The 27,429-nt window shown below is 47.2% G+C and overlaps 1 protein-coding gene across 5 annotated transcripts; it reads right to left on the reverse strand.

Annotated features, from left to right (window-relative positions):
* Positions 1 to 352: 352 nt before the first annotated feature.
* ELMOD3 (ELMO domain containing 3) lies at positions 353 to 27,311 on the reverse strand. Of its 5 annotated transcripts, none has more exons than XM_028164789.2 (12): positions 27,147 to 27,311; positions 25,761 to 26,046; positions 21,805 to 21,882; positions 21,232 to 21,313; positions 17,444 to 17,512; positions 16,373 to 16,464; positions 14,886 to 15,009; positions 14,529 to 14,651; positions 11,730 to 11,860; positions 2,169 to 2,245; positions 1,754 to 1,881; positions 353 to 1,302 (listed from the first exon to the last, which is right to left on the reverse strand). In XM_028164789.2, the coding sequence occupies exons 2-12, from the start codon at positions 25,812 to 25,814 to the stop codon at positions 1,100 to 1,102; spliced, it is 1,161 nt and encodes a 386-aa protein (XP_028020590.2). In that variant the 5' UTR covers positions 25,815 to 26,046; positions 27,147 to 27,311; the 3' UTR covers positions 353 to 1,099. The 5 variants fall into 5 exon arrangements, with proteins under 5 accessions (XP_028020590.2, XP_028020591.2, XP_028020589.2 ...); XM_028164790.2 differs by having other exon boundaries at positions 21,232 to 21,301; positions 27,135 to 27,311; XM_028164788.2 differs by having other exon boundaries at positions 27,135 to 27,311.
* Positions 27,312 to 27,429: the final 118 nt, after the last annotated feature.

The raw sequence follows: 27,429 nt of genomic DNA on the forward strand, positions 1-27,429 counted from the left end.
CAGCGCCAAAGCCCTGGAGGCCCTTTTGTGAATGGAGCGACAACAGCCGGCTTCCCCAGAAGCAAATATAGGACAAACACCAGGCAACTCTAACAAGAGCCAGGGCCACCTTGCCCACTGGTTACAGCGTGCGGAGTCTCCGGGTCTGTTAGTGCAGCAGGGTGAGGCTGGACAGTGTATATGAACTTGGCGGGAGTGTGGCCAGGGCACAGCGACCTCTCCTGGGCCCATGACCAGCACCAGAGACAACCAGGACGTCACCCGGCCGAGTGCCTGGCTCTAAAGGGGACCATGGGGTAACAGGGCCGCAGGAAGGCACAGAGCTTGTCTGGAAGGAGAACACTTGAGACTCTTAACCCAGAAGAATTCTTTTATTTAAAAACTGCTGGTACGTGAATTTCCTCCTTCCCTCGCCCAGGCCAGAGAACCATCCCTGATGGGACCTGCACAGCCTCCACGGGGGTAGCCCAGCTGGTGGGCGGTTAGGATGGGTGGCAGCAGACACCTAGCCCAGCGCCTGGCTCTGTGTCACAAGCAGTGGGGAGGAGGGATGGGGAGAGGCGAGGGCGGGATAAGTGCAAGGCCAGAGACCCCAGGGGATGGCGAGGAAGGCAGGCCCATGTCCACTCTCTGGTTCATGCTGCCCCCTGTCAGCTGCTGCCACCGCTGCCATCTCCCTTCACATTCTGACTACTCAGCCCATGTCTGGTCCCTGTCCCGTGGACCCCTGAGGCCTGAAAGCCCCGCTGCCAGGGAGTCAGAATTCCGGCACCTCTCCTTGGGAATATCGTTGATGTAGGGCTGTGTGGAACATCCAGATGGGGTCTCCCACCTCATGATCTGTCACTGAAATTACCTAGGACCCAACTCTGGAAGCTGTAGCCCAACTAAGATTATGGCAAAGTTTTCCTTGCTCTGTAGGAAGGTCTGCGGGGAGTGGGTCAACTTTAACAGCCCCTCACGTCTCATGCAGGTGAGGGTCCTTGGCTCCCCCAACAGGCTTCCTACATCCCTTCTGCTAGGGCCGCAAGGGGCAGAACGGTGCCAGGGTACGAAGCCCCTTCAAGGCTTTTGATCCGGCGGCGCTCACTGGGGTTGCTCAGATCAGCCATGTGCCTTCAGAGGAGTGTGGTGGCAGGTCACACACTCCTGTGAAAGTGAGATCCTTGGAGGGAGGGGCTTGTGGCCCAGCACACTTCTGCGCCCCCAACAGGGAGGCCTGTCCCTTTGACACTCCAGCCAAGTAGATCTCCAAGGTCTTGAGCAGCCGTCTGGGGCTCTTCTTGGCCAACACCTCCAAGTCTGGAACAGAGAGGATGGGGGAGCAGGAGGCTTGTGGGGGCTGTGGAATGCACAACCCAGAGGCTCTGGAGAGGAGGGTGAAGGAGTCGTCTAAGATGGAGAGCTCACCAGAGAGGGAGACCTAGGAACCAGATTCGGCCACAGGGACCACACGCTCTACCCTGTCCAGGACAGTCTAACTTCGAATAGCCAGTCCAATTGTTGGGCCCAGCTTTTGATTCAGAAAATATAGTCACCCGATGTACAGGGCCAGAAAGGGAGGAGAGTGGCGGCAGAGGAAGGAGAGCGGCAGGCTCCCGAGGGTGGGACTGGAGGCCTGGCGAAGCTGGAACTTGAGAAGCCGTGAATGGGGGGTGGGGGGAAAGGAGGGCACCCAAAACCAGTCTAGCAGCCACCCTTGGGTCCCTGAACCCGGGGACCTAGGCCTCCCCAGAAGAGCGAGCAAGCACACCTCTGAGGACAAAGCCCGAGTCAGAGATGGTCTTGTGCTGCGTCCTCCAGACGTGCGCGAGGCGGAGGAAAGCGGCGGCGTAGAAGCTGTTCACCACCGGGATCACCTTCTGCTGCCGGTTACACTCCCTGCGGGACGAGGGAGGTCACCTGCTCAGCAGTGGACAGAGGCTGACACCTGGGGGCCCTCCAGCCCCGCCCCCAAGGGAAGCCCTTCCCCAAGCAGCCCTCACATCTGAGGTCAGGGTTGGGGAGGAGAGATGGGCTGCGAGGCTGGTGCACGGGGATCTGTCCAGGTACCCGGGAACCAGCAGGTGAGGAAGCGAGCTGGGAGGATGAGGCAGGGGGGTTGGGGGGTGGGAGGGACCCAGGCTCTGCTGGCCGGGGAGGGCAGAGTGAGCAGCGTGGGGACTCACCTGGAGAGACATTCCTCCCTTAAGGCCTGGATGGTGATGCGGGTGATGTTCACGGACATCAAACAGAAGGGGAATTGCTGGAATGGAGGGGGTACCGGGTCAGTGGCAATCCAGGCTCTCACCTTCTGTGCTTCCCGTCACCCACAACCCAACCTGGCCTGCGGGAGACAACAATCACAGCCAGAGGCAAGCAGCTGGTATTACTGATGCTTACATTTAATTTTCACATTAATCTTCCCATTTTACAGAGGAGGAAACTGAGGGTTAGTGACCTTAAATAACCTTCCTAAGGTGTCGGAACCAAGATTCCTACTGAGGTCGATTCACTCGGAAGCTGGTGCACAAACCCCTGTGCTAGTGCTCCAACCTCTTCAACATCCGATCCATCAGCTCTCCTTGGCCTTCACCAGGCCCGCCCCGTGCGCTGCCTGTGGACCACATCACCCCCTGGGGTTGGATGGACACGAGGAGTGAGGCTCAGTTATCTAACCAATTCTATAGGTTCTTAAAATTTCTTCTCCCCTTCTCTGGGCTTCTGGTTATTTGCTCATAAGCTTTTCACCCAAAAGCAGACAGAGAAGGTACAAGTAGGTAAAAAGTTAGCCTTGACTTAGGGCGCACCCCATCTCTTAGTAACACAGAGGCCTGAGAACGGGCTGTGCAGGTCCCACTCCCGAGCAGGGCAGACTGGGTCCAGCAGGGCTGCTTTACCAGGAAGGGCCTCCAAATTCCCTATAGCATCCACCTGAATGCTTTCTTTTTGGAGGGGCCAGTTCCTTCCTATTCTTTAACAACAAAAACCCAAGCAAATGAAAAGAGGCTTTCCCCAGGGGATTTGCAAATACTGCATGTTAGTTTCCGCTGTTGAACCCACACAAGGACATCGGCTGAGAGGGACACATAGACCAGTGCGTTCCTTAGCTCAGAACAAGAGCCAAAGTCTATTTATCCCATCTGCTTCCCTTGAGAAGAAAAATCCGTTATATTGTGATGTAGAACTGTGCTGTCCAGTACTATAGCAACTAGCCACGTGTAGCTATTTAAATTTTAATTAATTGAAAATTAAGTAAAATTATAAATTCAACTCCTTAGTCATACTAGCCGTATTTCAAGGGCTCAATAGCCACTCTTGCTTAGGAGCTGCTACATTGGACAGTGCAGATAGAGAATATTTCCTTCATTGCAAAAAGTTCTAGTGGCCAGCACTGAACTGTAGAAGGTCTTCTGGCTCCACAAGGATTTTTCTCAGGGCCTTCCATGACACCTGGATTCCAGATCTTGGCCTGGCCACCTGCCAGCTGTGTATCCTGAGGAAGGCCACCCAAACTCTGTGAGACTCGGCTCTCCCGTCTCTCAAAACCACCTAGAGGGGTGGGATAGGGAGGGTGGGAGGGAGACGCAAGAGGGAGGAGATAAGGGGATATATGTATATGTATAGCTGATTCACTTTGTTATAAAGCAGAAACTAACACACCATTGTAAAGCAATTATACTCCAATAAAGATGTTAAAAAAAAGAGTGAACACAGGAGGCCTGAGATTGCCATCCTTAGAAAGGCCTGCTTATAAGGCTGGCATCTGGGAACTTGGATTTTGAGAGGGTTCCCACCATTCCCTCAGGCTGACTACTGTACCCAAACTGTGCAAACCGTACGGTTTATGCTGAACACCTGCCTTCGCTCTGATTCTGGAATTTTGGTACGTGCTAGACAGATGGTGCCTGCGTGACCAGCCCCCAGTAAAAACCTCGGATACTGAATCTCTGCCGAGCCCCCTGGTTGGCAACATTCCACGTGTTACGCAATTCGATGCTGGAGGAATTAAGTGCGTCCTGTGTGACTCTACTGGGAGACGACTCCTGGAAGCCCGCACCTGGTTTCCTATGGATGTTGTCCATGCACTTCTTCCCTTTGCTGATTTTGCTTTTGCTGCAGTAAATCACAGCTGAGAGTACAACTATACACCAAATCCTGGGAGTCCTCCCAGTGGTCCTGGGGACCCTGACACAAGGGCCATGCTGAGTGGAGTCAATTCGCTAATCCTTACAAAAACTCCCCAGGGAAAAAAAAAAAAAAAAAAAAACTCCCCAGGGTAGCTTTTATTATCCACAGTCTACATTTTCTATTATCCCACAACCTACCTCACAGAGCTGCTCTAAGGAGTAATTTAGACCACATGTGCAAAATGCTAAGTGCAGCACTGGCCTGAGGAGGTGCTAACAGACGTTCATAATTATCATCTGCGCCTCAGTGGGTAGCTGAGGTCAGCAGCAATGCATCTCTACCTTCGGGTATTGCCTATTTAATTATCATAATATTTGTATAATATCATCCCTTCCCTTGATTTCTTTCAGTCTAAAAATAAATATGGGGACAAGAACATGGTAGCAACATAATTAACAGAGGATCTGAACTTAGTGTTCATTCATTCTCAGGAATATTTTTATAAAAGCCTACTTACTAAAAAGCAGTAAAAACTGGAATTCAGATAGAAATATCTCCTTTCCTTCAGCATTTCCCTTGGACCTGAAAAGTGTGGCTTTGAGCTAAAATACCACACTGAGGCTGTGTTTAGGGAACTGACTAAAAAGACAGCAGAGGAAATCAGACGTGGACACTTCTGAGCTTCCATTTAAAATTTCATTTCTCTTCACGCCTCACAGTTGGGACTGAACACCTTTGAACACTGAAGCAAGAAAACCAGATTGTCTTTTGCGGCTGCTGCCGACATGGCCCCATTCCTGAAGGTTCCAATTCAGTAGTTCTGGGGAAGGAGGGGCCTGGACACCTGCATCCCCCCAGGTGACTCTGAGGCGGGCTGCTGGCTGAGAACCCCGCTGTAAGGAGCCCACTGCTGGGCGAGCTGTCAGGTGATGGCGGTCCTCGCCCCAGCTTCACCACTTACTAGCTGCCCAGTTTTGTATATGCCCAGGAGTGAGACTGCTGGGTCATATGGTAATTCTATTTTTAGTTTTTTAAGGAACCTCCATACTGTTCTCCATAGTGGCTGTATCAGTTTACATTCCCACCAACAGTGCAAGAGGGTTCCTTTTTCTCCACACCCTCTCCAGCATTTGTTGTTTGTAGATTTTCTGATGACGCCCATTCTAACTGGTGTGAGGTGATACCTCATTGTAGTTTTGATTTGCATTTCTCTAATAATTGGTGATGTTGAGCAGCTTTTCATGTGCTTCTTGGCCATCTGTATGTCTTCTTTGGAGAAATGTCTATTTAGGTCTTCTGCCTATTTTTGGATTGGGTTGTTTTTTTTAATACTGAGCTGCATGAGCTCTTTATATATTTTGGAGATTAATCCTTTGTCCGTTGATTCGTTTGCAAATATTTTCTCCCATTCTGAAGGTTGTCTTTTCATCTTGTCTGTAGTTTCCTTTGCTTGGCAAAAGCTGTTAAGTTTCATTAGGTCCCATTTGTTTACTTTTGTTTTTATTTCCATTACTCTAGGAGGTGGATCAAAAAAGATCTTGCTGTGATTTATGTCAGACAGTGTTCTTCCTATGTCTTCCTCTAAGAGTTTTACAGTGTCCAGTCTTACATTTAGGTCTCTAATCCATTTTGAGTTTATTTTTGTGTATGGTGTTAGGGTGTGTTCTAATTTCATTCTTTTACATGTAGCTGTCCAGTTTTCCCAGCACCACTTACTGAAGAGAATGTCTTTTCTCCATTGTATATCTTTGCCTCCTTTGTCATAGATTAGTTGACCATAGGTGCGTGGGTTTATCTCTGGGCTTTCTATCTTGTTCCATTGATCTATGTTTCTGTTTTCGTGCCAGTACCATATTGTCTTGATTACTGTAGCTTTGTAGTATAGTCTGAAGTCAGAGAGTCTGATTCCTCCAGCGCCGTTTTTTTCCCTCAAGACTCCTTTGGCTATTCGGGGTCTTTTGTGTCTCCATACAACTTTTAAGATGATTTGTTCTAGTTCCGTAAAAAATGCCATTGGTAATTTGATAGGGATTGCATTGAATCTGTAGATTGCTTTGGGTAGTAGAGTCATTTTCACAATATTGATTCTTCCAATCCAAGAACATGGTATATCTCTCCATCTGTTGGTATCATCTTTAATTTCTTTCATCAGTGTCTTATAGTTTTTTGCATACAGGTCTTTTGTCTCCCTAGGTAGGTTTATTCCTAGGTATTTTATTCTTTTTGTTGCAATGGTAAATGGGAGTGTTTCCTTAATTTCTCTTTCAGATTTTTCATCATTAGTGTATAGGAATGCAAGAGATTTCTGTGCATTAATTTTGCATCCTGCAACTTTACCAAATTCATTGATTAGCTCTAGTAGTTTTCTGGCAGCATCTTTAGGATTCTCTACTTATAGTATCATGTCATCTGCAAACAGTGACAGTTTTACTTCTTCTTTTCCAATCTGTATTCCTTTTATTTCTTTTTCTTCTCTGATTGCCGTGGCTAGGACTTCCAAAACTATGTTGAATAATAGTGGCGAGAGTGGACATCCTTGTCTTGTTCCTGATCTTAGAGGAAATGCTTTCAGTTTTTCACCATTGAGAATGATGTTTGCTGTGGGTTTGTCATATATGGCCTTTATTATGTTGAGGTAGGTTCCCTGTATGCCCACTTTCTGGAGAGCTTTTATCATAAATGGGTGTTGAATTTTGTCAAAAGCTTTTTCTGCATCTATTGAGATGATCATATGGTTTTTCTTCTTCAATTTGTTAATATGGTGTATCACATTGATTGATTTGCGTATATTGAAGAATCCTTGCATCCCTGGGATAAATCCCACTTGATCATGGTGTATGATCCTTTTAATGTGTTGTTGGATTCTGTTTGCTAGTATTTTGTTGAGGATCTTTTCGTCTATATTCATCAGTGATAGTGGTCTGTAATATCTTCACGTTCCTTTGCCGGGAAATGAAGATTTACGAGGATCATCTCTGCCCTACCTTTTCGCAGGCTTGTCATGTTGATGGAATGAAATAACAGACGGAAATTGCAAGGAAAGCTATACAAATTGTTGTCTGTGAGTAACTACTGTTGTGAGGGGCTTCCCTGCCTGCCAGCAATCAGCCAGATGGGGCCTGCATCTCGGCGTCTGAACTGTAGCACTCCTCCTCCTCAGGACAGCGTGGACCATGCACTTCCATGGAGTCCTGGGTTCCCCCAGCATCTGTAGTTTCTGGCCAATTCCCCTTTAGTAGGATGTACCACAGGTACCTGAGACCTCAGCTCTCTCCTTAGGAAAGAGACAGGACTGGCTGCTGGCAGGTCTGAGTCCCCCAGCTGTTACTCTGGTCTCCTACATGCCTCATGGAAAACTGCATTTTCAGGATTCATAAGGGCTTGAGGTGAAGTTTTCCTTTAAACCTTGGAGTTACTTAAGAGTTCAAGGAATCATAAAGCCAGAAGGGACCTTAGAATCATTTAGGTCAAATCTCTTATTTCATAAAACAGCAAAGTGAGGCCCAGAGAGGCTAGGTGACTTGCCTCAAATCATAGCTAAGTAATGATACTGCAGATGGAACTAGGATCTAGCTTCCTGACACCTACACCAGCCCTCTTATTTTATTATTCTAAGCTGCTATTCCTTCTTATTGTCTGACGTGCATGTTGTGGAGTAAATATAAATCCACAATGAATTCCACAAAGGCCAGCAGGTGAAGGGATGAGGAACAGGTTGGTCAAAGTGGTCAGGCTGGTCCGTACCCAGATCAAGTACCCAGGGCATCCTCTCTCATCTTGCTCTTCCCTCTGCCTGGGACGTTCCTCCCTCAGATATCCAATGACCTACCCCCTCACCTCAGTCAAGCCTGTCCTTGAAAACGAATGAGGGATGCTGAATTGGCACTAACCCTCTACCCTGGCTTCCATATTTCTGCAGGAAGGTCTTACAAGAGAGCCTTCAAAAACCACAAGAAGGGAAGCACTGAGGTCAGAGATGATTTCTAGGAAATACTCATTAGCTGGGGGACCTTGGGCAAGCCATTTCCCCTCTCTGGGTCTTCACTGTCTGTACAACAAGGGGCTGGCCCAGTGACTGCTAAGATATGCCTCAACCTCTGGGCCTCCTATAACAAAGCAGCGTTGCTACAAGAGACCGCATTGTTTCAAAAGCTAACTGGTCCGGTTCTCAAACTTGACCCAGACATTACCTCCCCGCATCGTGAAGAGCACAGAATACGCCCACATTCTCAACTCATGGGTCCTGATATACCTCAAGACCAGATCCTCACAAAGTCCCCTCTTGCCTCCTCCAGTGTCTCCTGGAAGAGATGGGCGTACGTGAAACCGTCAGGTTTAATGGGTACTTTTCCTCAAAGATAACACAGATATGCAGTGAACGAAATGAAAAACTGCCCAGGTGGCAGGAACTGTGTGACGATTTGTTTTGTAGTCAAGAAGTTTTAGATTCAAAATGGATCTATCTTACCTTACAATGGCTGTGTGTACATGTGTGGATGTATGTGTTGTGTGTGTGTGTGCAGGCGCAAGCGCAGATATGATTTTGAAAACACAAGATGTATTTACGTATGCATGTGTTATCCGTAAGATGTATATAAAATGTATTTTTGCTCACAGCAATCAAAAGTTACTTTGATAACTAACACTCCTTGAATGACTAATGTGCTTAGCACTTTACACAGTTTTTCTCCAACTCAGAATAAGTCTGCGGAGTTGGGATTATTTTCTCATGTTACAAAGGAAGAAGCTGAGGTTCTGAGAATTAACTAATATGACCAACAACACAGTTACTGGAACAGTCTGTTTTTGCAGTGCAGGCTGGCCTGACTCCAGCTCTAAGACACAATGATCTGAAGAAAATGCTGCAGGTCTGACCTTCAGCCGCTCATTCTCAGCTCCTCTCCCTCAGGCAGCATCACACCCCCTTCCTGTTCTCTGTGAACTGCTGCTGGGGCGTGGGCAGGTCTGCTCACCACTAGAGACCATTCCTTTCAGAGTCAGGAGGGAACCAGTGACACATATATATTTTCCAAGCTCTGGCCACTGAGAGGGCCTAGAAGCAGTGAGATCTTAATACCAGTGAGAACAACCAGCACTCAGATCTTGGTTTCCAAATATCAGTCTCCAACTAAAGAACAAGAGCTCTTTGGAGAAGTGGTTGATCTCAGGGCTGGGAATCATTCAGGGAAAATACAAGAGCCTAGAGCATCTTTAGGATCCAGAAAGTAGAAAAGTGCTCAAAAAAGGACAGGGCATGCTGAAAGGGCACAGGTACCACCTGAAAGAGCTCTTAAAATGGTCGACATGGGAACAATTTTAGCAACAAAATAAATAATAAAAGTGTTGGGTTATATCCCATAGAATAAAATAAATATCTCAGTCCATGCGGATATAAAAAGTACCTGAATCAATAAATAGCAAAGACAATTCATTCTTACCGAAGAATTCCAATTAATAAATTTAAAAATTAATAAATGTAGGAGGAATGAGGGAAAGAAAATCACTATTAGAACCAAGTTTGAGGAAAAACAGGATATTTGTATAGCTTCCAAGTATCTTCCTCCAAGACAGTGATTAATTACAAAGGGAAACACAGTAACTTTACAGCGTAGAAACCTGGCTGATACCGCCTTAATCATGTGCCCAAGGTTAACTTCACCAGGAATAAGACATGTTGACATGGGTACTCCTGACATGAGGTACGTCACTTCTGTAGTTGTCAAAAACGCATAACCTGGGGCTTCCCTGGTGGCACGGTGGTTAAGAATCCGCCTGCAGGGGACACGGGTTCGAGTCCTGGTCCGGGAAGATCCCACATGCCGCGGAGCAACTAAGCCCGTGCACCACAGCTACTGAGCCTGTGCTCTAGAGCCTGCGAGCCACAACTACTGAGCCCGCGTGTCACAACTACTGAAGCCCGTGTGCCTAGAGCCCGTGCTCCGCAACAAGAGAAGCCACTGCAGTGAGAAGCCCGCGCACCGCAAGGAAGAGTAGCCCTCGCTCGCTGCTACTAGAGGAAGCCCGCGCGCAGCAACGAAGACCCAACGCAGCCAAAAATAAATAAATAAATAAATTTATGAACCAAACAAACAAACAAATGCATAATCTCAGTCTAAAATTCATGTGGCAGATGGAACCACCCCCAGCCTCGCTCTTTCTTTTCCATTTCAGTTGGTGGTTACTCTGTCTTTCCAGCTGCTCAGGCTAAAAATCACCATTAATGCCTCTTTTTCTTACACCTGTACCCAAACCATCCGAAAAATATGCTGGCTCTATTCTCTACAGCCCATACACTCAAGATTCTATATCCAGAATCTGATCACTTCACAACGTCTCCTCTGAAAATACCCTGGTCCAGATCACCATCATCTCTAACTTGATTACAAAAGCCCTCACCAGAGACTACCCTCAACCCAACGGCTGGTAGGATCCATTTAAGAAGGTAAGTTGGATCGTGTCACTCCAGGCTGTTCAAAACCCTCATCTGACTCAGAGTAAAAGCAAACATCCTCATCATAGCCTACCGGGCCCGACACCGTCTGCTCCCTGTTACCCCATCACCTCCTTCCTACCGCCCTCCCTGCTCCTCTGCTCCAGCTGGCCTCCCTGCCGTTCCTGCACATGCCACACATACACCTCCTTTGGGACCTTTGCTCTAGCTGCCCCCTCTGTGTGGAATGCTCTTCCTCCAAATACAAGCTTGGCTAACATCCTCACCTCCTTCAAGGCTTGGTTTAAGTCTCACCCTCTCATGACAGCTACCCTAATACCCCATAAAACTGTAATCCTCCCACATTCTCCTAACCTTGCCTACTTAGCACTTACCACCTTTAACATACTCTATAATTTATTTATGTATTAGGCTTCCTGTCTTGTCCTCTCTGCTAGAAGGATCTTTGTCTGTTTTGCTCACTGATGTTTCCCAAGCACCAGGAACAATAAGTAGCACAGGGAATGCTAAATAAATACCTGTTTAGTACATGAATGAATTCCAGGCCCCATGAATCTGGGACAGATGAATGGCAGGAAGCAGGTCAAGTTTGTTTTCTAAAATGGAGGGACTACCACCTTTTACTACAGGGGAAAACCATCAAACCAACCCTGGAGAGCAGGCCTGGAAAGAACCTGAGGGCTACAGGAGCCACTTCTGGCCTTTCAGCAAGTCCACGTGTCACCTGACACTTGGAGGCAAACCTTCTTCTCTGGGCAAATAAAGGCTGACCCCCCCTCCTCCAGGGCCAGGAGAACCTGCCAATACTGGGAGGGCAGTGAGCTGAGACACTGGTACCACAGTTGTGTCTAGTGCTTTTGTACATTACCTCATTTAATTTTCCCAACTATCCAGCTGACGTTTCCATGATTTCCTCTTTATGGATGAGAAAACCAAGGCTCTGAAGAGTTGAGGCACTTGCTTGAGACACACACTAATGAGTGGTGGAGCTCAGATTCCAGCCAGGTCAGGGTGACAGGGATGCCCATGCCTGGTTTGCCTCAGCTGTCCTGAGGGCCCTCAGCAATTGGAGATCTACCTGCAAAGCTGTCATGGTTACTAAGGAGAGCCCTGTGCCCAGGTCCTAGCCCCTACAGCCCTCTCTGCTGGCTTCCCACCAAAGCCCCACCTGGATATGGTGACGAGACAGGCGGAAAATCTCCTGGGCCATCAGCAAGGTCTTTGAGTCCATCACCAGGTACAGGAGATGCAGGAGGGCAAGGAAGCCTGCTCCTCTCAAGTCTGTGGCTGGATTTGTTCCTAAAACAAAAACCAAGAGGAAATTCAGGGTGCTTAATGAAATCCCTGCTCTGTGAGATTCAATGACTTGGTTACCTTAATCACTGTCCAAGTGGAGAGCCTAGACTTCCCCTGCCTGACTGTAACAAGGTGCCCCTCAGCTCTGCAAAGGCAGTCAAAGAAGCGGGGAGCTGGGACTTTTATCCTTCTCTAGTGCCCACCACACCCTCTGCGACATCAGTGGAGGCTACATGGGAACAGCAATGAGGCACCCCTGCCCCACCCAGCCAGTGGTATTAGTGGAGGTCAAGTGGGATACCTGGATTTCTATCCCCACCTGGCAGTAATGAGGTGACATCACCCTTCCCCCACTGCCCAGTGTCAGAGGAGGCCTGCTAAAATAGAAGATTTAAAGATGATCAACACTGTCATTACATAATACCCACAATATCTAGGACACGATAAAAAAATCACTCATTACACCAAGAACTAGGAAAATCTCAATTTGAATGAGAAAAGACAATCAACAGATAGCAACACTGAGATCACACATATGTTGGAATTACCTGATAAGCAATTTATAGCAGCTGTCCTAGGCAGAATAACGGCACCTCCAGAGATATCCACGTCCTAATCCCCAGAACCTACAAGTACGTTCTGTTGCACAGCAAGGGGGAATCAAGATTGCAGTTAGAATGAAGGTTGCTAATCAGGATAGGGAAATTATCCTGGATTACCTGGCTGGGCCCAATGTAGTTAGAAGAATCCTTAAAAGTGAGAGAAGGAGGTAGAAGCACAGAGTCAGAAAAACAGATGTGAGGACAGAATCAGCTCAGAGAGATGCTGTGTTCCTGGCTCTGAAGGAGGAGGAACGTGGGCGGACTCTAGAAGGTGGAAAAGGCACAGAAATAGATTTTCTCCTAGAGCCTCCAAAAAGGAATGCAGCCCTGCTGCCACCTTGATCTTGCCCCAGTGAGACTGTGTCAGACTTCTGAACTACAGAACTAGAAGATAATAAATCTGTGTTGATTTAAGCCACTAAATTTGTGGTAATTTTCTGCAGCAACAATAGAAAACTACTACAGCAGCTATCATAAAAATGCCTTTGATAAGCAAATACAAACATTTGAAAAAAATGAAAAAATAGAAAGTCTCAGTAAAGAAATATCAGATGTAAAGAACCAAACAGAAACTTCAGAACTGAAAAATATAATACCTAAAATTAAAAACTCACTGGATGGGCTCAACAGCAGAATAGAGACCAAAGAGGAAAGAACCAGTGAACTTGAAGATGGAACAATATAAATTGCACATCTGAACAATAGAGAGAAAAAACAAAACAAAATAAACAGAGCCTTGGAGACCTCTGAGCTATACAGTGATCCCCCTAAAATGAACAGAGCCTCTGGGACCTGTGGAACAGTAACAGAAGATCTAGCATCTGTGTCATCAGAGTTATACAAGGGAGGAGAAAGAGCAGGGCTGAAAAAAGTACTCAAAGTAATAACGGCTGAAAATTTACCAAATTTGGCCAAAGACTATAAACCTACAGATTCAAGAAGCTGAGCAAACCCTTAATAAGATAAGCCCAAAGAAATCCCCACTAAGACATATCATAGTCAAACTCCTGCAAACAAAAGAAAAAAGACAAACAAAAAAGATCTTGAAAGCGGAGAGAGAAACAACTTCTTATCTAACAAGGAGAAATAATTCAAGTGACAGCAGATTTCTCATCAGAAACCATGGAGGCCAAAAGGAAGTAGCACATTTATTTTCAAGTGCTGAAAGAAGAGACCTGTCAACCTGGAATTCTACATTCAGAGAAATTATCCTTCAGGAGTGAAGGGGAAATCAAGACATTCTCAGATGAAGGAAAGCTAAAGAATTTATTGCCAGCAGACCTACTTTAGAAAACGACTAAAGGAAGTTCCTGAAACAGAAAGGAAGTGATAAAAGAAGGAATCTTAGAATATCAGAATGGAAGAAAGAACAATGGAGACAGTAAATATATGGGTAAATACAACAGACCTTGCTTCTCCTCTTGAGTTATTTAAATTTATGGTTGAAACAAAAATCATAACACTGATGTGATTCTCAATGTACACAGAGGGAATATTTAGGACAATTATATTATAGATGAAGGAAGGTAAAGGGACTTAAACACATTGTCAGTACCAACAGAGCACCAATTAATTATGAGTATATAAAGTTTCCTTTTTAAATTAAGATATTTTCCTATTCTATACAAATGTAACTTGATATGATTTTGAAAAAATAGTACAGTCCCAAAACAGGTGAAATCATTTTGTTTCACTCAAAAAAATGAAATAATATAAAAAAAATTTTCATTGATAGTAAAAGAAAAGAATAAAAAGAAAACACTGGATTCTAAATCCTATCACTCCCATGCTTTCTATCTCACTTAGAGTAAATATTTTACACTGGCCTGCAAGACCCCGAGTGAACTATTCTCCTTCTCCACTTCAGCCACATTCCTTGTTATTTCTCAGAAAGAGTTACACACATTTCACCTCAGGGCCTTTGCATTTGCTGTACCCTCTTCCTGAAATGCTCTGCCCCAGATATCCTGTCTCATGGTGCTGGCATGACAGGAAGAGGACTGTCTGGGTTCTCACTCTATTCCTGGAATAAGGAGTCAGGGAGAAGATGAATCATTTCTCTCTCTTACCCTGAAAGCCCAGATCTTCCCAGTGGTCTCCGTGGAGGGCACAGTCAAACTTGGAGCCGGTCAGCTTCTTATAGATGGTCTGGAGGACTCGGCCATGCATTGGGTCTTGGCTATCCAGGCCACCTGCCCCAAAACACACCCATGCTCTGTTGGATTGGCCCTCAGGGGAGGACTGAGTGCTTCCCAGAGAACAGTACAGCCAAGACAGACCTGGCCGGTGCTCCAGACACTCTGCTCTCCCCTCAAGATGGTAAATGCAATAGCCTTGGCTTAGTCTCAGCAACCAGGTAGGCAAACTGTGCTCTCTGTCTAACCACTCACACAGCGCCTGCCTTGTGGCAGCACCCGTGCACTCACACTGAGCGATGGTCAGGACCAAGTCCCTTTCTTCACGGAGGCCCTGGTGGAGCTTTGGAGGGCCGAAGAGGCAGTGCCGGAGGGCAGCAAGCCCGGTCCTTCGGATCGTTGGCTGGATTCTTTTCTGGGGAGGAAGGTGCAGGCAATAGTCAGAGTGTTGTGTTGTGTTCATTTGCTTTAATGAACTTACCATCAGGCTCAGTACAGGACTGGTCTTGCAGAAAGGAGTGGTTCTCCCAACTAACTGGCTGGCCTCTGGGCCAGGGAAATGGGGCAGAAGCTGTGAAGCAACTGAGAATCTCTGGAGACAGGCTCTTCCAGCTCGTAGGCTCTTTGTAAGTAGAGAGAGATGTCCCCAAGCACAGGCCTTATCAACCGGTTGTCTACATTTGGTCCTCTGGGCTTTTCCAAAAATAGCTATGTCACTGACTACCAAGGAAGCTAGAGGTGGCTGGCTATGGGGGCTGGCATCTCACAGATGCCAGGCCAAGTTTCCCAGCAGGGCTGCTTCTACCCTTTGTATGTCTGTCTCTGTCTCTTTCTGTAAAGGACATAAATATAAAGTCTAACAGCCCTCTCAACTTCTAAGATAAGACAGTCAGTGGGGAGGACTTCTCTGGCAGTCCAGTGGTTAAGACTGCACGCGTGCAATGCAAGGGGCGTTGGTTCAATCCCTGGTCGGGGAACTAAGATCCCACATGCCATGTGGCACAGCCAAACAAACAAACAAACAGTCAGTGGGCACTTTTTTGGAGCAGGATACCCCTGAGGGGAGCTGGCGCCGTCGGTCCACACCACAGCAGCAGTGCCTAAACCAGCTTCTGCTGACTTCTCCTTGTTCACAGCCATTGCCGCAGGGCTTAGGATACTCTGATTTCGGCAGCCTCTGGATCTCTGGGTCCTACAAACCAATCTGATTCCTATCTTTTTAGCCTCCCTCCTTGAGCCAGGCTTTAGGTTGAAGATCTGAAATCACAGTTCTCTAAACTTACTACTGGTCTCTCAAGAGTCCCCAGAAAGCCTGTCAGCTTTTACTCTCCTTAATATTCTTTCTTTTTCCGACCCCACATATTTTGTAAATTCCCAAATAACTTCTTGTTCCTCCAGGGGAGGGAAGATTTTCCTACGGCGGCAGTGAATTACTCAGCTCTCTGGACAAGCTGCCCTGCTTCCCCAAGGCGCTCCCTAGCATCCGGCTGCAGACCTCCCCATCCCTAGGAGGGGAGAGCGGGAGCAGCTCCACGGCCCCTATAAGACAGGGCCACTAGAGCTCCGCGGGCACAGTCCCTGAAAGGCTGCCGGGGCCCACGACATGTGGGTCCTTGGCCACTTGTGATCCTGCGCCCTGAGATTTCTTAGTTGAGACAGAGCCCTCACCTGGAAGTTTCCATCTTGCTTGCCCAGTGCCCTATCCTGGTGGGGAAGAAGCCTGGCTCCTGGGAAGAAAGTGCTTTGCTTGAGACCCCCAAACCTCCCTACTATCATACCTTGAAGGAAGAGAGGTCCACGGTCTGGAAATGCTGGAGGGCCTCACTGAAAGAGATTAGCTGCCCAGGCTGGTCTGAGCTGGCCCGGCTCCCTGCGGCAAAAGAGAAGACACTCTGGCACTTGTAACAGTAGTCATTCTATCAGCAGACATTTACTGAGGGCCGCTGGTTGTCACCTCTAAACCCAGCGCTGACTTTCCGCTGTAAACATCAGACACCTACAGTTACAACCAACCCTCTGTCAAGGGGGTGGCATTATCTGCTGGGCTGACTCCCTTTCGGACCCGGCTGTGCAGAGGCTGACTAGGCTAAGCCCTGAAGTGAGTGGGGATAGATCTGCAGCGGTCCCTCATGTCCACTCATCTGTGAGCGGGGGCAAGTCACTGCCTGGAGGAGGTACCCACGTAGGAGCATGCTACAGGTTTGTTTAGGGGCCTTTCCTATCTTCTACTTTGCCCCTTCTCACGCCATGGATACGAATGATCCCCTATCCAGCCTTCGTCACAGGGTACTGACTCATCAGTCCGCGATACAGGTGATGGCTGATACAGTCCACTCTAACATCCCTTCAGGAGCTCAAGTGGGGCTCAGGCTAGATTTGGGTCCCAGTTCTCCCCTCCCACAGCTCCATCCAAACCTCCTGAAAGGCACGAGAGACAGTTTTTGACGCAGCCCTCAGAGGCTTCCAGCAGAGGGCTTCAGCCCCCATTTCCAGGGACTTCCTTGTATAGTGAACAACCTGCTCGACCTGACACAGGGGTCCTGGCTGCCTGCCTCCATCCTCTGCCTGACCTCATCACCCTGCAGAAGCTGACCCTGACCAAGGTCCTCCCTGTCTTCTCTCACGGCTGGCGGCCCTCTCCCCATGGCGCTCATCCCCATTCCCTCCCGAGGTCGATGGCATCACCTCTGAATTGGGAAAAGAGATTTTATCCTATGTCACGTATTGAAAACAATAAGACCCAGGAATTCTGTATCCTAATCCCAGAGGCACAGAACATGAGCCGCACGGGTGGATCGTGTGTTTAGCAGCAGCAGGCTGTGAGGAGGCGGCACCATCCCTGCGGTTACCTGTCTCCGGCTGGATACTGTCCACAGCTTCCCATTCTTCTTGGGCTCGGAGCACCTCTGTATTCATAACTGCAACAGTGAGAAAAGGAGACCCTCTGAGATCTAGGTGTGTCCGGATTGCTGTCGTAGCCCCCGGCCTCACCTGCCTGCCTTGGGCCCTGTCGCTGCCCTCTGATATGCCAGAGTGAGCTTTCAAAAAGGCAGATCCGACGTCAGCCTGCTGCCCAGAACCCTCCAGGGATTCTCCATAATTCTCAAGATGAAACCCCAACTCTTCACAATCGGGAGCCTTGTTACCTCTCTGGCTCTGTCCTAGGGCATCCAGAAGTACCTGAAGTCTCTCAACAGCCCCCTTGGGTGCCTTTGCACACCCCACTCTCCCACCTTTAGTTCCAGCCCCTTCTGGCGCAGTTCCATCTCATCCTTCAGCCAATTACGGTATCACCCTCACCTGGGTGCCTTCTTTAGCCTCTGTAATCCGTGTTAGGAGCTGCTCCACGAGAGACCCCGACACCCCACGCTTATCACCATGTTGTAACTGTCTTGCCCACTGCACTGGGAGCCACAGGAAGGTAGGGTTCTCAGCGCCTGACACATGACAGGCGCACAATGAATGTTTTTTTTGTTGTTTTTTGTTCGTTTGTTTTGTTTTTGGCCGCACTTTGCAGCATGCAGGATCTTAGTTCCCCGACCAGGGATCAAACCTGTGCCCCCTGCAGTGGAAGTGCAGAGTCCTAATCACTAGACTGCCAGGGAATTCCCCACAATGAATGTGTGATGAATGAATGAAAGCACAACAAAAGCAGGGGAAACAGAAGAAAAAAGCAGCAGGACAGGCGCTCTATAACCACCACACAGCCCTCTTCTCCACACCACAGCTGCCACTCTCTGGCCCAAATTGCTGGCAGCATGGCCCACCACTGGCTTTTCCCATTTGCTACGGAGGACACTGGCAAACAGTGGGGAGGATGGAGAGACCTCCGTCTGACACCCAAACTCGTGAGCCTTCTAGCCTGGGTGGTGAAAGCAGATTAGGACAGCTCCCCTCTGCCTCGCAATCCGGGCTGAGGACATCACGTGACGGTGAACTGTTTTGGAAGTATACTTGCAAATGAAAGAAAAAGCTACCAAAAACTCAAAACACTAAAGGATAATGAGGACAAGGAGGCTGCTGGGGCGCTGGAGGGGACAGTTGTGAAAGCACAGTGTAGAGCCAAATAGCTCGTGAACTTTTCATCTCTGTCCCTCACGAGCTGTACTTCTTTGGGCAGGTTACTTAACCATTTGTAATCACTCTTCCAACTATTGTGAGGATGACGTAACTCTTCAGATTCTAGGGGAGTAAGTGGCCCAAAGGCCACTTGCTCAATAAACAGCAGCTAGTATCACTGACGCAATTGTGGGCTCGGGTCTGGCAGGGATGTGGACGGTGGGAGCAGATGAGATGGGTCCGGGGTCCTGAACCCTGGACCTCTAGGACATTCAATCTTGCCAGCCCCACCCCGGGGTAGCAGACTACATTAGGGCTTCCAAACTAGATAACTTCAACAGAATACAGAACACTCAACCTGGGACAGTGAAGAAAATAAAACTTACTTCCAGCATGCTGGACCCGTGGGAGATGAAAAAGCGGGACAAAGTGGCGAAACAAGAAGAGCGAACAGCAGCCGTGGATGCTCATCACGACGCTGAGAAGAAGCTCCCCACCCTTCACCCCTCATCCACAGCCAGCTTCACTGACTTGTCACCCTTCAGATCATTATAAGCAACTCGATCAATCTTTCACCCCACACACCTTCACCTACAAACGAGCTGATGAAAGGTTGTGAGCCAGGAGCACAAACCTCACAGGCAAAGGTGTGGGAGCTTACTGTGACAGCAAGGTAGTCAAGAAGAAGTCCAAGGTCTCAAGCAGCAACGCAATCTGGTGCCCAAACTGGAGACCAACATCCAACCCATGTAAGAGCATCTCTCTCCTTTCCTGGTTCCTTTAGGACTCCCACCTCTGAAGATGATCCTGACATAAATACTATTTTTCCCCTACACTGACAGAAGAACGAGGAGCCAAAACACAAATCTCCAGGATAACAAACCCAGCTCACGTTAGTAAGGATCTTTATCGTTTTTCCTTTTGTCGATTGCCTCCTTTATTTAGGCCCTCTTCTACTTATTCACATAGTAAACAGCACAGCTGATTTAGTTGGCCTATTAGTTTAAATTAGCTGAGAGCAATCTGGGGAAAAAATTGTAGTTGTTTAATATGATTAAAAATATCTGGCAGGGGGCTTCCCTGGTGGCGCAGTGGTTGAGAATCTGCCTGCCAATGCAGGGGACACGGGTTCGAGCCCCGGTCTGGGAAGATCCCACATGCCACGGAGCAACTGGGCCCGTGAGCCACAATTACTGAGCCTGCGCGTCTGGAGCCTGTGCTCCGCAACAAGAGAGGCCACAATAGTGAGAGGCCCACGCACCGCGATGAAGAGTGGCCCCCACTTGCCGCAACTAGAGAAAGCCCTCGCACAGAAACGAAGACCCAACACAGACAAAAAAATAAAATAAATAAAAATAAATTTTAAAAAAATATCTGGCACATAAATGCCAGTTGTACTGAAATAGAAAATATTTTGGCATTTAAGGCAACACCTCTAATAAATGTTAGGTTTGTCACCACATGGTAAAGACAAAATTCAATTAAAAGATACTTTACAGACCTCCATATAATTTTTCTACATTGGAATATTTTTAACAGACCCCATATTCTTAGAGGTTACGTTTTCAGTCTGCAGAATTTAAAGATAACAATACACACCAATGAGCGCTCACTATGATTTACATTCTGTGCGCTATGCACTTTACATTATCTCACTTAATCCTTACACAATTCCTATCATACAGGTTCTGATATAATCCCTGTTTTATAGATGAGGAAAGTGAGGGTCAGAAAGAGTAACTGACTTGCTCAAGGTCATAGGGCTGATGGGTGAAAGAGCCAGGACTTAGGCCAGAGATATCTGACTCCAGAACTGGTTCTTCTGAATTGGTGAGTGTGCTTTTCTGTGTAATAAATTAGCAAGTAGAATGAGCTTTAAATATAGTATGGGAAGAGCCATGTCAAGCAGATAAAACAGGATAACTTTTCAAAGGCTTTTCACCCACTCTGTCTCATTTCATTATCACAACATCCCTTTGAGGACACAGGAGGTACTAATATTTCCACTGTAGACACAGAGTTTATATGATTTGCCCAAAAGGCGCACAGCAAGCTACCAGCAGGGCTTGTGGGGCCAAATTAGAACTCAGGTCTCTAACTTCCCTTGAAGGATGATAAATCTGTGAAGTTCTACAGGAGGGGCATCCCTGGTGGCGCAGTGGTTAGGAATCCGCCTGCCAATGCAGGGGACATGGGTTCAAGCCCTGGTCCGGGAAGATCCCACATGCCGCGGAGTAACTAAGCCCATGCGCCACAACTACTGAGCCTGCGCTCTAGAGCCCGCGAGCCACAACTACTGAGCCCGCGTGCCTAGAGCCCGTGCTCTGCAACAAGAGACGCCACCGCAATGAGAAGCCCGCACACTGCAACGAAGAGTAGCCACCGCTCACTGCAACTAGAGAAAGCCTGTGCACAGCAACCAAGACCCAACGCAGCCAAAAATAAATACATAAATAAATATATATATATATACAAAAAAAATTCTACAGGAAAAGTAGTGAGAGAAATTCAAATGAGGAAAAGCAGACCCATAGGGAGCTCCGCCTTGAGTCCCACCCAGGCTCCGAGGGGGACTTACCAGCCGGCTCCCAGCCATTCGCTTCTGCCGTCAGGGCCTGGAGGATGCCGTGGTTCTTCAACTCTGAGATCTGTAGGGGCAGCTGACCTTTACTGTGAAGGCGGAGTCCACGTCCCCCCCACCCACACAAACAAGTCCCACCCGCTGTACCGAGTGTCCTCGAAACTGGAGGCCAGAAGAATCTAGTCTTCCCACATGGGTTGGTTAAAGCCAATCTTAAAGCGAAGCACCCGGAAAATGCCAACTATGATGGAGCAGTTGGGTGATGTGGGGACAAGTATGAATATATGCCCTCCTTGGAGAGCACACAGACAAAAATCCACTCAACTCAACTGAGACAGAGGTGTGTTTTCGGTATTCCCGCTGCACTTTATATTCTGCCTCATTATAACAATTATCTTATTAGATAGAGGTTGTTTTGCATGTCTGTGCCCTCCCCATCCCCCCACCCAAAGTGTGAGCTACTGGAGGGCAGGGTCTGTGCCACCCTGTGTCCCAGTGCCTGGCGTCACACAGCAGCAAGTAACACAAGCTTCTACCGACAGGAAGCACTGAGGTGTGGGTGATACGTACAGGAATTCCACTGAAAGCCAGAAGAGCACTGTTGTCCTCGTCACATGGTGGAGGGCACCCAGCAGACACACTTTCAACCTGCAAGACAAACCAAAGTCAGTCTCCTGGGCACGTAGTAGTCCCTCAAAGATGACAGCTTAAACCTCACACCTTTTTCCAGTAACACACACACACAGAAAATGGATGAACTCCCGAGAAGTCAACTACAAGGAATACTGTAAGGGAAAACTCCTGTTTAATCGGTCTTAAAAAAAACCGCGAAAAGCTTCGTTAATGTTAATATGATCTTTAAAAAAAATTTTTTTTAATGTATTTTATTTATTTTTGGCTGTGTTGGGTCTTCACTGCTGCGCGTGGGCTCTCTACTTGTGGCGAGCGGGGTCTACTCTTCGTTGCGGTGCACGGGCTTCTCATCGCGGTGGCTTCTCTTGTTGCGGAGCACGGGCTCTAGGTGCGCAGGCTTCAGCAGTTGTGGCACGAGGGCTCAGTAGTCGTGGCTCGCGGGCTCTAGAGTGCAGCCTCAGTAGTTGTGGCACACGGGCTTAGTTGCTCTGCGGCATGTGGGATCCTCCCAGACCAGGGCTCGAACCCGTGTCCCCTGCATTGGCAGGCAGATTCTTAACCACTGCGCCACCAGGGAAGCCCAGTGTTAATATAATATTATACAGATTTCCTGGCTCCGTTCAAGGTCTCAGGGCTCTGAGTAAGTAAAGTTGAGCGAAGCAGTTTCCTCACTTTTGGCCTTTCTGCTCAGCCAAACCTTCCCCCTACTGGAGCTTAAAAAACCATCTGACCAACTTTTTGCAACTCATATCACCAACACAGGGCTAATTTTCCTAATATGTTAAAAAAAAAAAAAAAAGATCCTACAAATCAGTAAGGAAAAAAACCAACCCAGTAGAAAAATTGGCATGGATATGGATGGTTTACATAAAAGGAAACACAAATAGTTCTTAAACATGTGAAGAAATGCTCAACCTTACTTATAACAAGAAAAATGTCAAATAAAACTACTCTGAGAAGTTTTTCATTTATCCTATTATCAAAGATCAAAAAGTGTGGTAACACTGTGCTGGCTAGACGACCGAGAGTTATAAGACACTGGAGAGTGAACTGGTACCACCTCTCTGGCTTGACAATACCTGATGAAATCACATATGCTGTGCACATTTGGGGCCTGCAATTTCATTCTAGGAATTTATCTAACACATACAGTCATCCATATACAAATGACATGCTTACAGTGTTATTCATGGTAGTACTGTTTATAAAAACAAAAAGCTAGAAAAACCCTGACTGTCCACTAATGGACTTTTTATTTTATTATACTTTATATAATTTTCCCCCCAGTTTTAGAGATATAACTGACAGACAGCACTGTATGAGTTTAAGGTGTACAGCATAATGAGCTGACTTATATACATCATGAAATGATGACTACAATAGGTTTAGTGAACATCCATCATCTCCTATAGATTCAACATCAACAAATAGAAAAAAAAATTTTTTTTTTCCTGTGATGAGAACTCTTAGGATTTACTTTTAATAACTTTCATTTATAATACACAGCAGTGTTATCTTTATCATGTTGTACATTACATTCCTAGTACTTATTTTCTTATAACTGGAAGTTTGTACCTTTTGACTGCCTTCATCCAATTCCACCCCCACCTCTGGTAGCCACAAATCTGATCTCTTTTTCTATGAGTTCCTTTGTTTGTTTTTGTTTGTTTGTTTTTGATTTTGATTTTTGGCCACGTTGGTCTTCGTTGCTGCGTGCGGGCTTTCTCTAATTGTGGCGAGTGAGGGCTGCTCTTTGTTGCAGTGTGCGGGCTTCTCACTGCGGTGGCTCCTCGTTGCGGAGCACGGGCTCTAGGCACGCTGGCTTCAGTAGTTGTGGCACGCAGGCTTCAGTAGTTGTGGCTCGCTGGCTCTAGAGCGCAGGCTCAGTAATTGTGGTGCACGGGCTTAGTTGCTCTGTGGCATGTGGGATCTTCCCGGACCAGGGATTGAACCCGTGTCCCCTGCATTGGCAGGCAGATTCTTAACCACTGTGCCACCAGAGAAGTCCCTATTTGTTTGTTTTTGAAGTATAATTGACCTACAACAATGTTAGTTCCTGGTGCACAACACAGTGATTTGATATTTCTATACATTTCAAAATGATCGCCATGATAAATCTAGTTGTCACTAATGGACTAATTTTAAACAAATTAAAGCATATCCACTCAATGAGATCCTATACAGCCATAAAAAAGAGTAAGAAAGTGCTTTATGGACAACTTGGAACAATCTTCATGATATATTAAGTGAAAACACAAAGGGCAGAGTATATACACTATTTTACCATTTGAATTTCTAAAAAACACATAATATATTTGCTTGTCTTTACAGAGACTATTTCCAGAATTATATCCAAGGAAGTAGTAACTTTGCCTCCATCAGGAAAATTGGGTAGCTGAGGGACAAGGGTGCAAGGTAGTTTTTTCACTATATGTACATCCTCTGTACTTTTGGATTTTGAACCATCTGCAGAATTATTTTCTCTAAAATAGATAAAAGAAAAAATAATAATTAAAGGAATCATTGCTTATGTCAAGGCCTGAGAATCCCAGATTGTCCTGTTACTCTAATCCCTTCCACATATTTTTGCCAACTAACACTCCTTAAACACAGCTTTGATTTTTTTGATTTCTTTTTCCCTGGGACACAAGAATGGACACCTAAACACACCACAGCTGAGCTAACTCCTCCATAACTGGCCTCACGATGCCTAAGCACTATTGTCTCCCACTTTGATCCAATGAACATATTCGCTGCAGCTCCTCTCACCTCCAGCCCTTGGGTCATGTGGTTTTCCTCCAGAATCCGCCCCCTCCTCCACCTTCTCAGTGTTTTCTGGTCTCTTCAAGACCAGTTCCACCTCCTCGGGGTGGCCGACCTTACCAACTGGGGCTACAGTGGTCCCTCACGTCTCTAAGTCTTATAGCCCCTCTGTATGTGGCACAAGGGCCTGTGCAAAAGACCCGTCTCCCCAGTCAGACTCTGCCGCTTTGAGTGCAGGGACCTTCTCGTATACTTGTTTTATATTTCTTAGACAATTTGCACAGCACTAGGCTCAAGATACATTCTCAAAAATATCTGGTAATTCATCGTGCTGAACAGCTCCCTGGAGAAGTCTGTGTGCTCAGGACTCATCACATCTTTCCTTTCCCTCTCCGATTCAGTCCCCTCTAGTGTCCAAAGATGGATGTTCTCTGGAAGAACAGTTCACCTATCTTAGAACAGTGACAAAAACCTCCCTGGACTCCCAAAGCACAGGCTTTGTCCCCATTCTGGCCACTGAATCCCACAGGCTCCATTTAAGACTGTTTCTGGGCAAGGTAGTGAAAAAGGTAAGGAATGCAGGGTAAGCCACCAGGCTCACACAAAGACACAGCACACTGGGGGACTTCCCTGGTGGTCTGGTGGGTAAGACCCTGCGCTCCCAATGCAGGGGGCCTGGGTTCGATCCCTGGTCAGGGAACTAGATCCTGCATGCTGCAACTAAGACCCAGTGCAGCCAAAAAGAAAAAAAAAAGACATAGCACATTGAATCAGGGGTCCTGACGATAATCAGGCCAAAACACGTGTTGGAGAGAGAAAGGGCCAGTAAGGTAAACAACCCAAATTGATAAAATACACATTTCTTGGGGGATTCTGCCTGAAATTCTCCTCCCACCCAAGCAAATCCAGACCAAAATCCCATAGCCCACTTAGAAAATAAGCTGTCAGGAAAGGCAATTGACCCAGAAGTGACTAGAAGCTTCTTCTAATAGAACAAAGAGAACTATAGTGAGGATTTTTCCTACACATTTCTAAACCTCCACACCCTCTTGATGTATGCTCTGTCTTATTACTATTAACAACATAACCCAAACCAACACCTTCTTTCCCAAACAGAAGCGCTTGCTTACCTGTCCATCTCTTAATTCTTTCTCATTATGGAAAGAGCAAGAGTTTTCATTCATGACTCAAAATCATTTGTTCAAGTGAGCTTTGTCCTTGGGCTCAGAAAGGAGTTTAATAAGGTCTGAGATTAGAAGCTCTGGGGAGAGCCCGAGATCCGACTCTTCTACCTTTGCCTTCCTTCTTGGCAGTCATTTAGACTAAGAACAAGAAAACAGTCCCTGTGTGCCATCACCAGGGTGTAGGTTTCTGTGAGTCCCGAAAGAAGTTCCTGAGCTCTCTGGAGCCTCAGCCCTGAAAAAAAAAAAAAAAAAAAAATTAAACAATAAAACTGGTTCCGTCATTCAGTTATGCTTCTGTTAAGAACTGACTTTAAAAATCTTCAAGCAGCTGTAAACATATTCTGAATAAACAGGCTGCTTTAGCCAAATGCCTGCCTCTTACTATCCATGTCACTGGATGGAAAGAAGGGGTCCCTGCAGGAGTCCGAGGGCTGGACCATCAGTACCCAGGAGGCAGCACCACTGCAAGTGGTGGGGATCTGTTTCTGACGATGAAGTTACTGAGATCTGGGGCAGCATCTCAAAGGGCTGAGGCTAATTTAGAGTGACATGTTGGTGCGTGGTCTTAGCTGAAGTGCTCAGGCTTTGCTTAGGTCTCAGACGCATGTTGGGTCTAATACCAGATTCGGTTCCTACGACGGTAGAAACTCAAAATGCAACACTGTGCCTACCCTTCCTCAGTTAGCACCAATATTGTACCTGTGGCAGCTGCCTAGCCAGTCTGGCTAGCTCTAAGCCCTTCCTCTCATGAGTCCACCTTTGCAAGAGGGCTGGACAGGCCCACACCTCATCATGGGGGAAGTGGACACCATGGATGTCTGTCACAACAAGAATCTGGGTAAGTACATAGATGACTGGCAGTCATACCTCACAAACTTGGTTGACTTTTTTTTTTTTTTTGGCACGCTGCACGGCTTGCAGGATCTTAGTTCCCTGACCAGGGGTTGAACCCGGGCCCTTGGCAGTGAAAGCGTGAAGTCCTAACCACTGGACCGCCAGGGAATTCCCCGGACTTGGTTGACTAAGGAAGGAGGGTGGCACTGCTCTGAGGTCAGCCCTCCAGAGAATATGATCTGGGTTCCCTACAAACTGGCTGCCGGTAACAAGATGGACTCTTTGTCAGGGGGCAGGACGCACTGACTGATTCCTAACACCAAGACCAGGAGCACCTCCCGACTCCAGGGCTAGACATTTGGCTCGCTGTAATTGAGGGGAAGTCATGGCTCCTCAGGAACTAGCTCTCTCTGGGGTCTCAGCATCTGCCTCCCTTTCCTTTCCCTCCTCCTTGACCTCCATGACAGCATATGACCAAACACTCACACACTGGCCAACCCTGCAAAGGTGACAGGCAAGTATGGTGACAGCAATCTCAGGAAGGCTCTTCTGTTACTGGGCTCAAAATGTATCAAGCAGCGTAGATGCATGACCAGCTTTACATGCCTGCTAGTGCCTCAGTTCTGGCTGCAGCCCTGCTGGGGGCTTCAATAGGGACAGTTACTATCTGTAACAGAGAAAGAAAAGAGCAGAAGCTGTCAAACAAGCAAGTACTCAAAGTCACAAAGTCACTCCTACCAATATTAGGCAAGTTCCTCATAGCTGGGCCTGAAGAAATGGC

The sequence above is a fragment of the Balaenoptera acutorostrata genome, chromosome 12, assembly GCF_949987535.1.
Source record: "Balaenoptera acutorostrata chromosome 12, mBalAcu1.1, whole genome shotgun sequence".
In the NCBI taxonomy this organism is placed as follows: Eukaryota; Metazoa; Chordata; class Mammalia; order Artiodactyla; family Balaenopteridae; genus Balaenoptera; species Balaenoptera acutorostrata.

Excerpts from the sequence above, each read along its gene's own strand:
- ELMOD3 (XM_028164789.2), bottom strand. The coding sequence starts at position 25,814 with ATGAATGAAAACTCTTGCTCTTTCCATAATGAGAAAGAATTAAGAGAT. Across the intron at positions 21,314-21,804 it reads TGGCTTTCAGTGGAATTCCT|CTGCCCCTACAGATCTCAGA; the intron begins GTACGTATCACC and ends AGTAAAGGTCAG. Across the intron at positions 2,246-11,729 it reads TGTCTCGTCACCATATCCAG|CAATTCCCCTTCTGTTTGAT; the intron begins GTGGGGCTTTGG and ends CCTCCATTCCAG.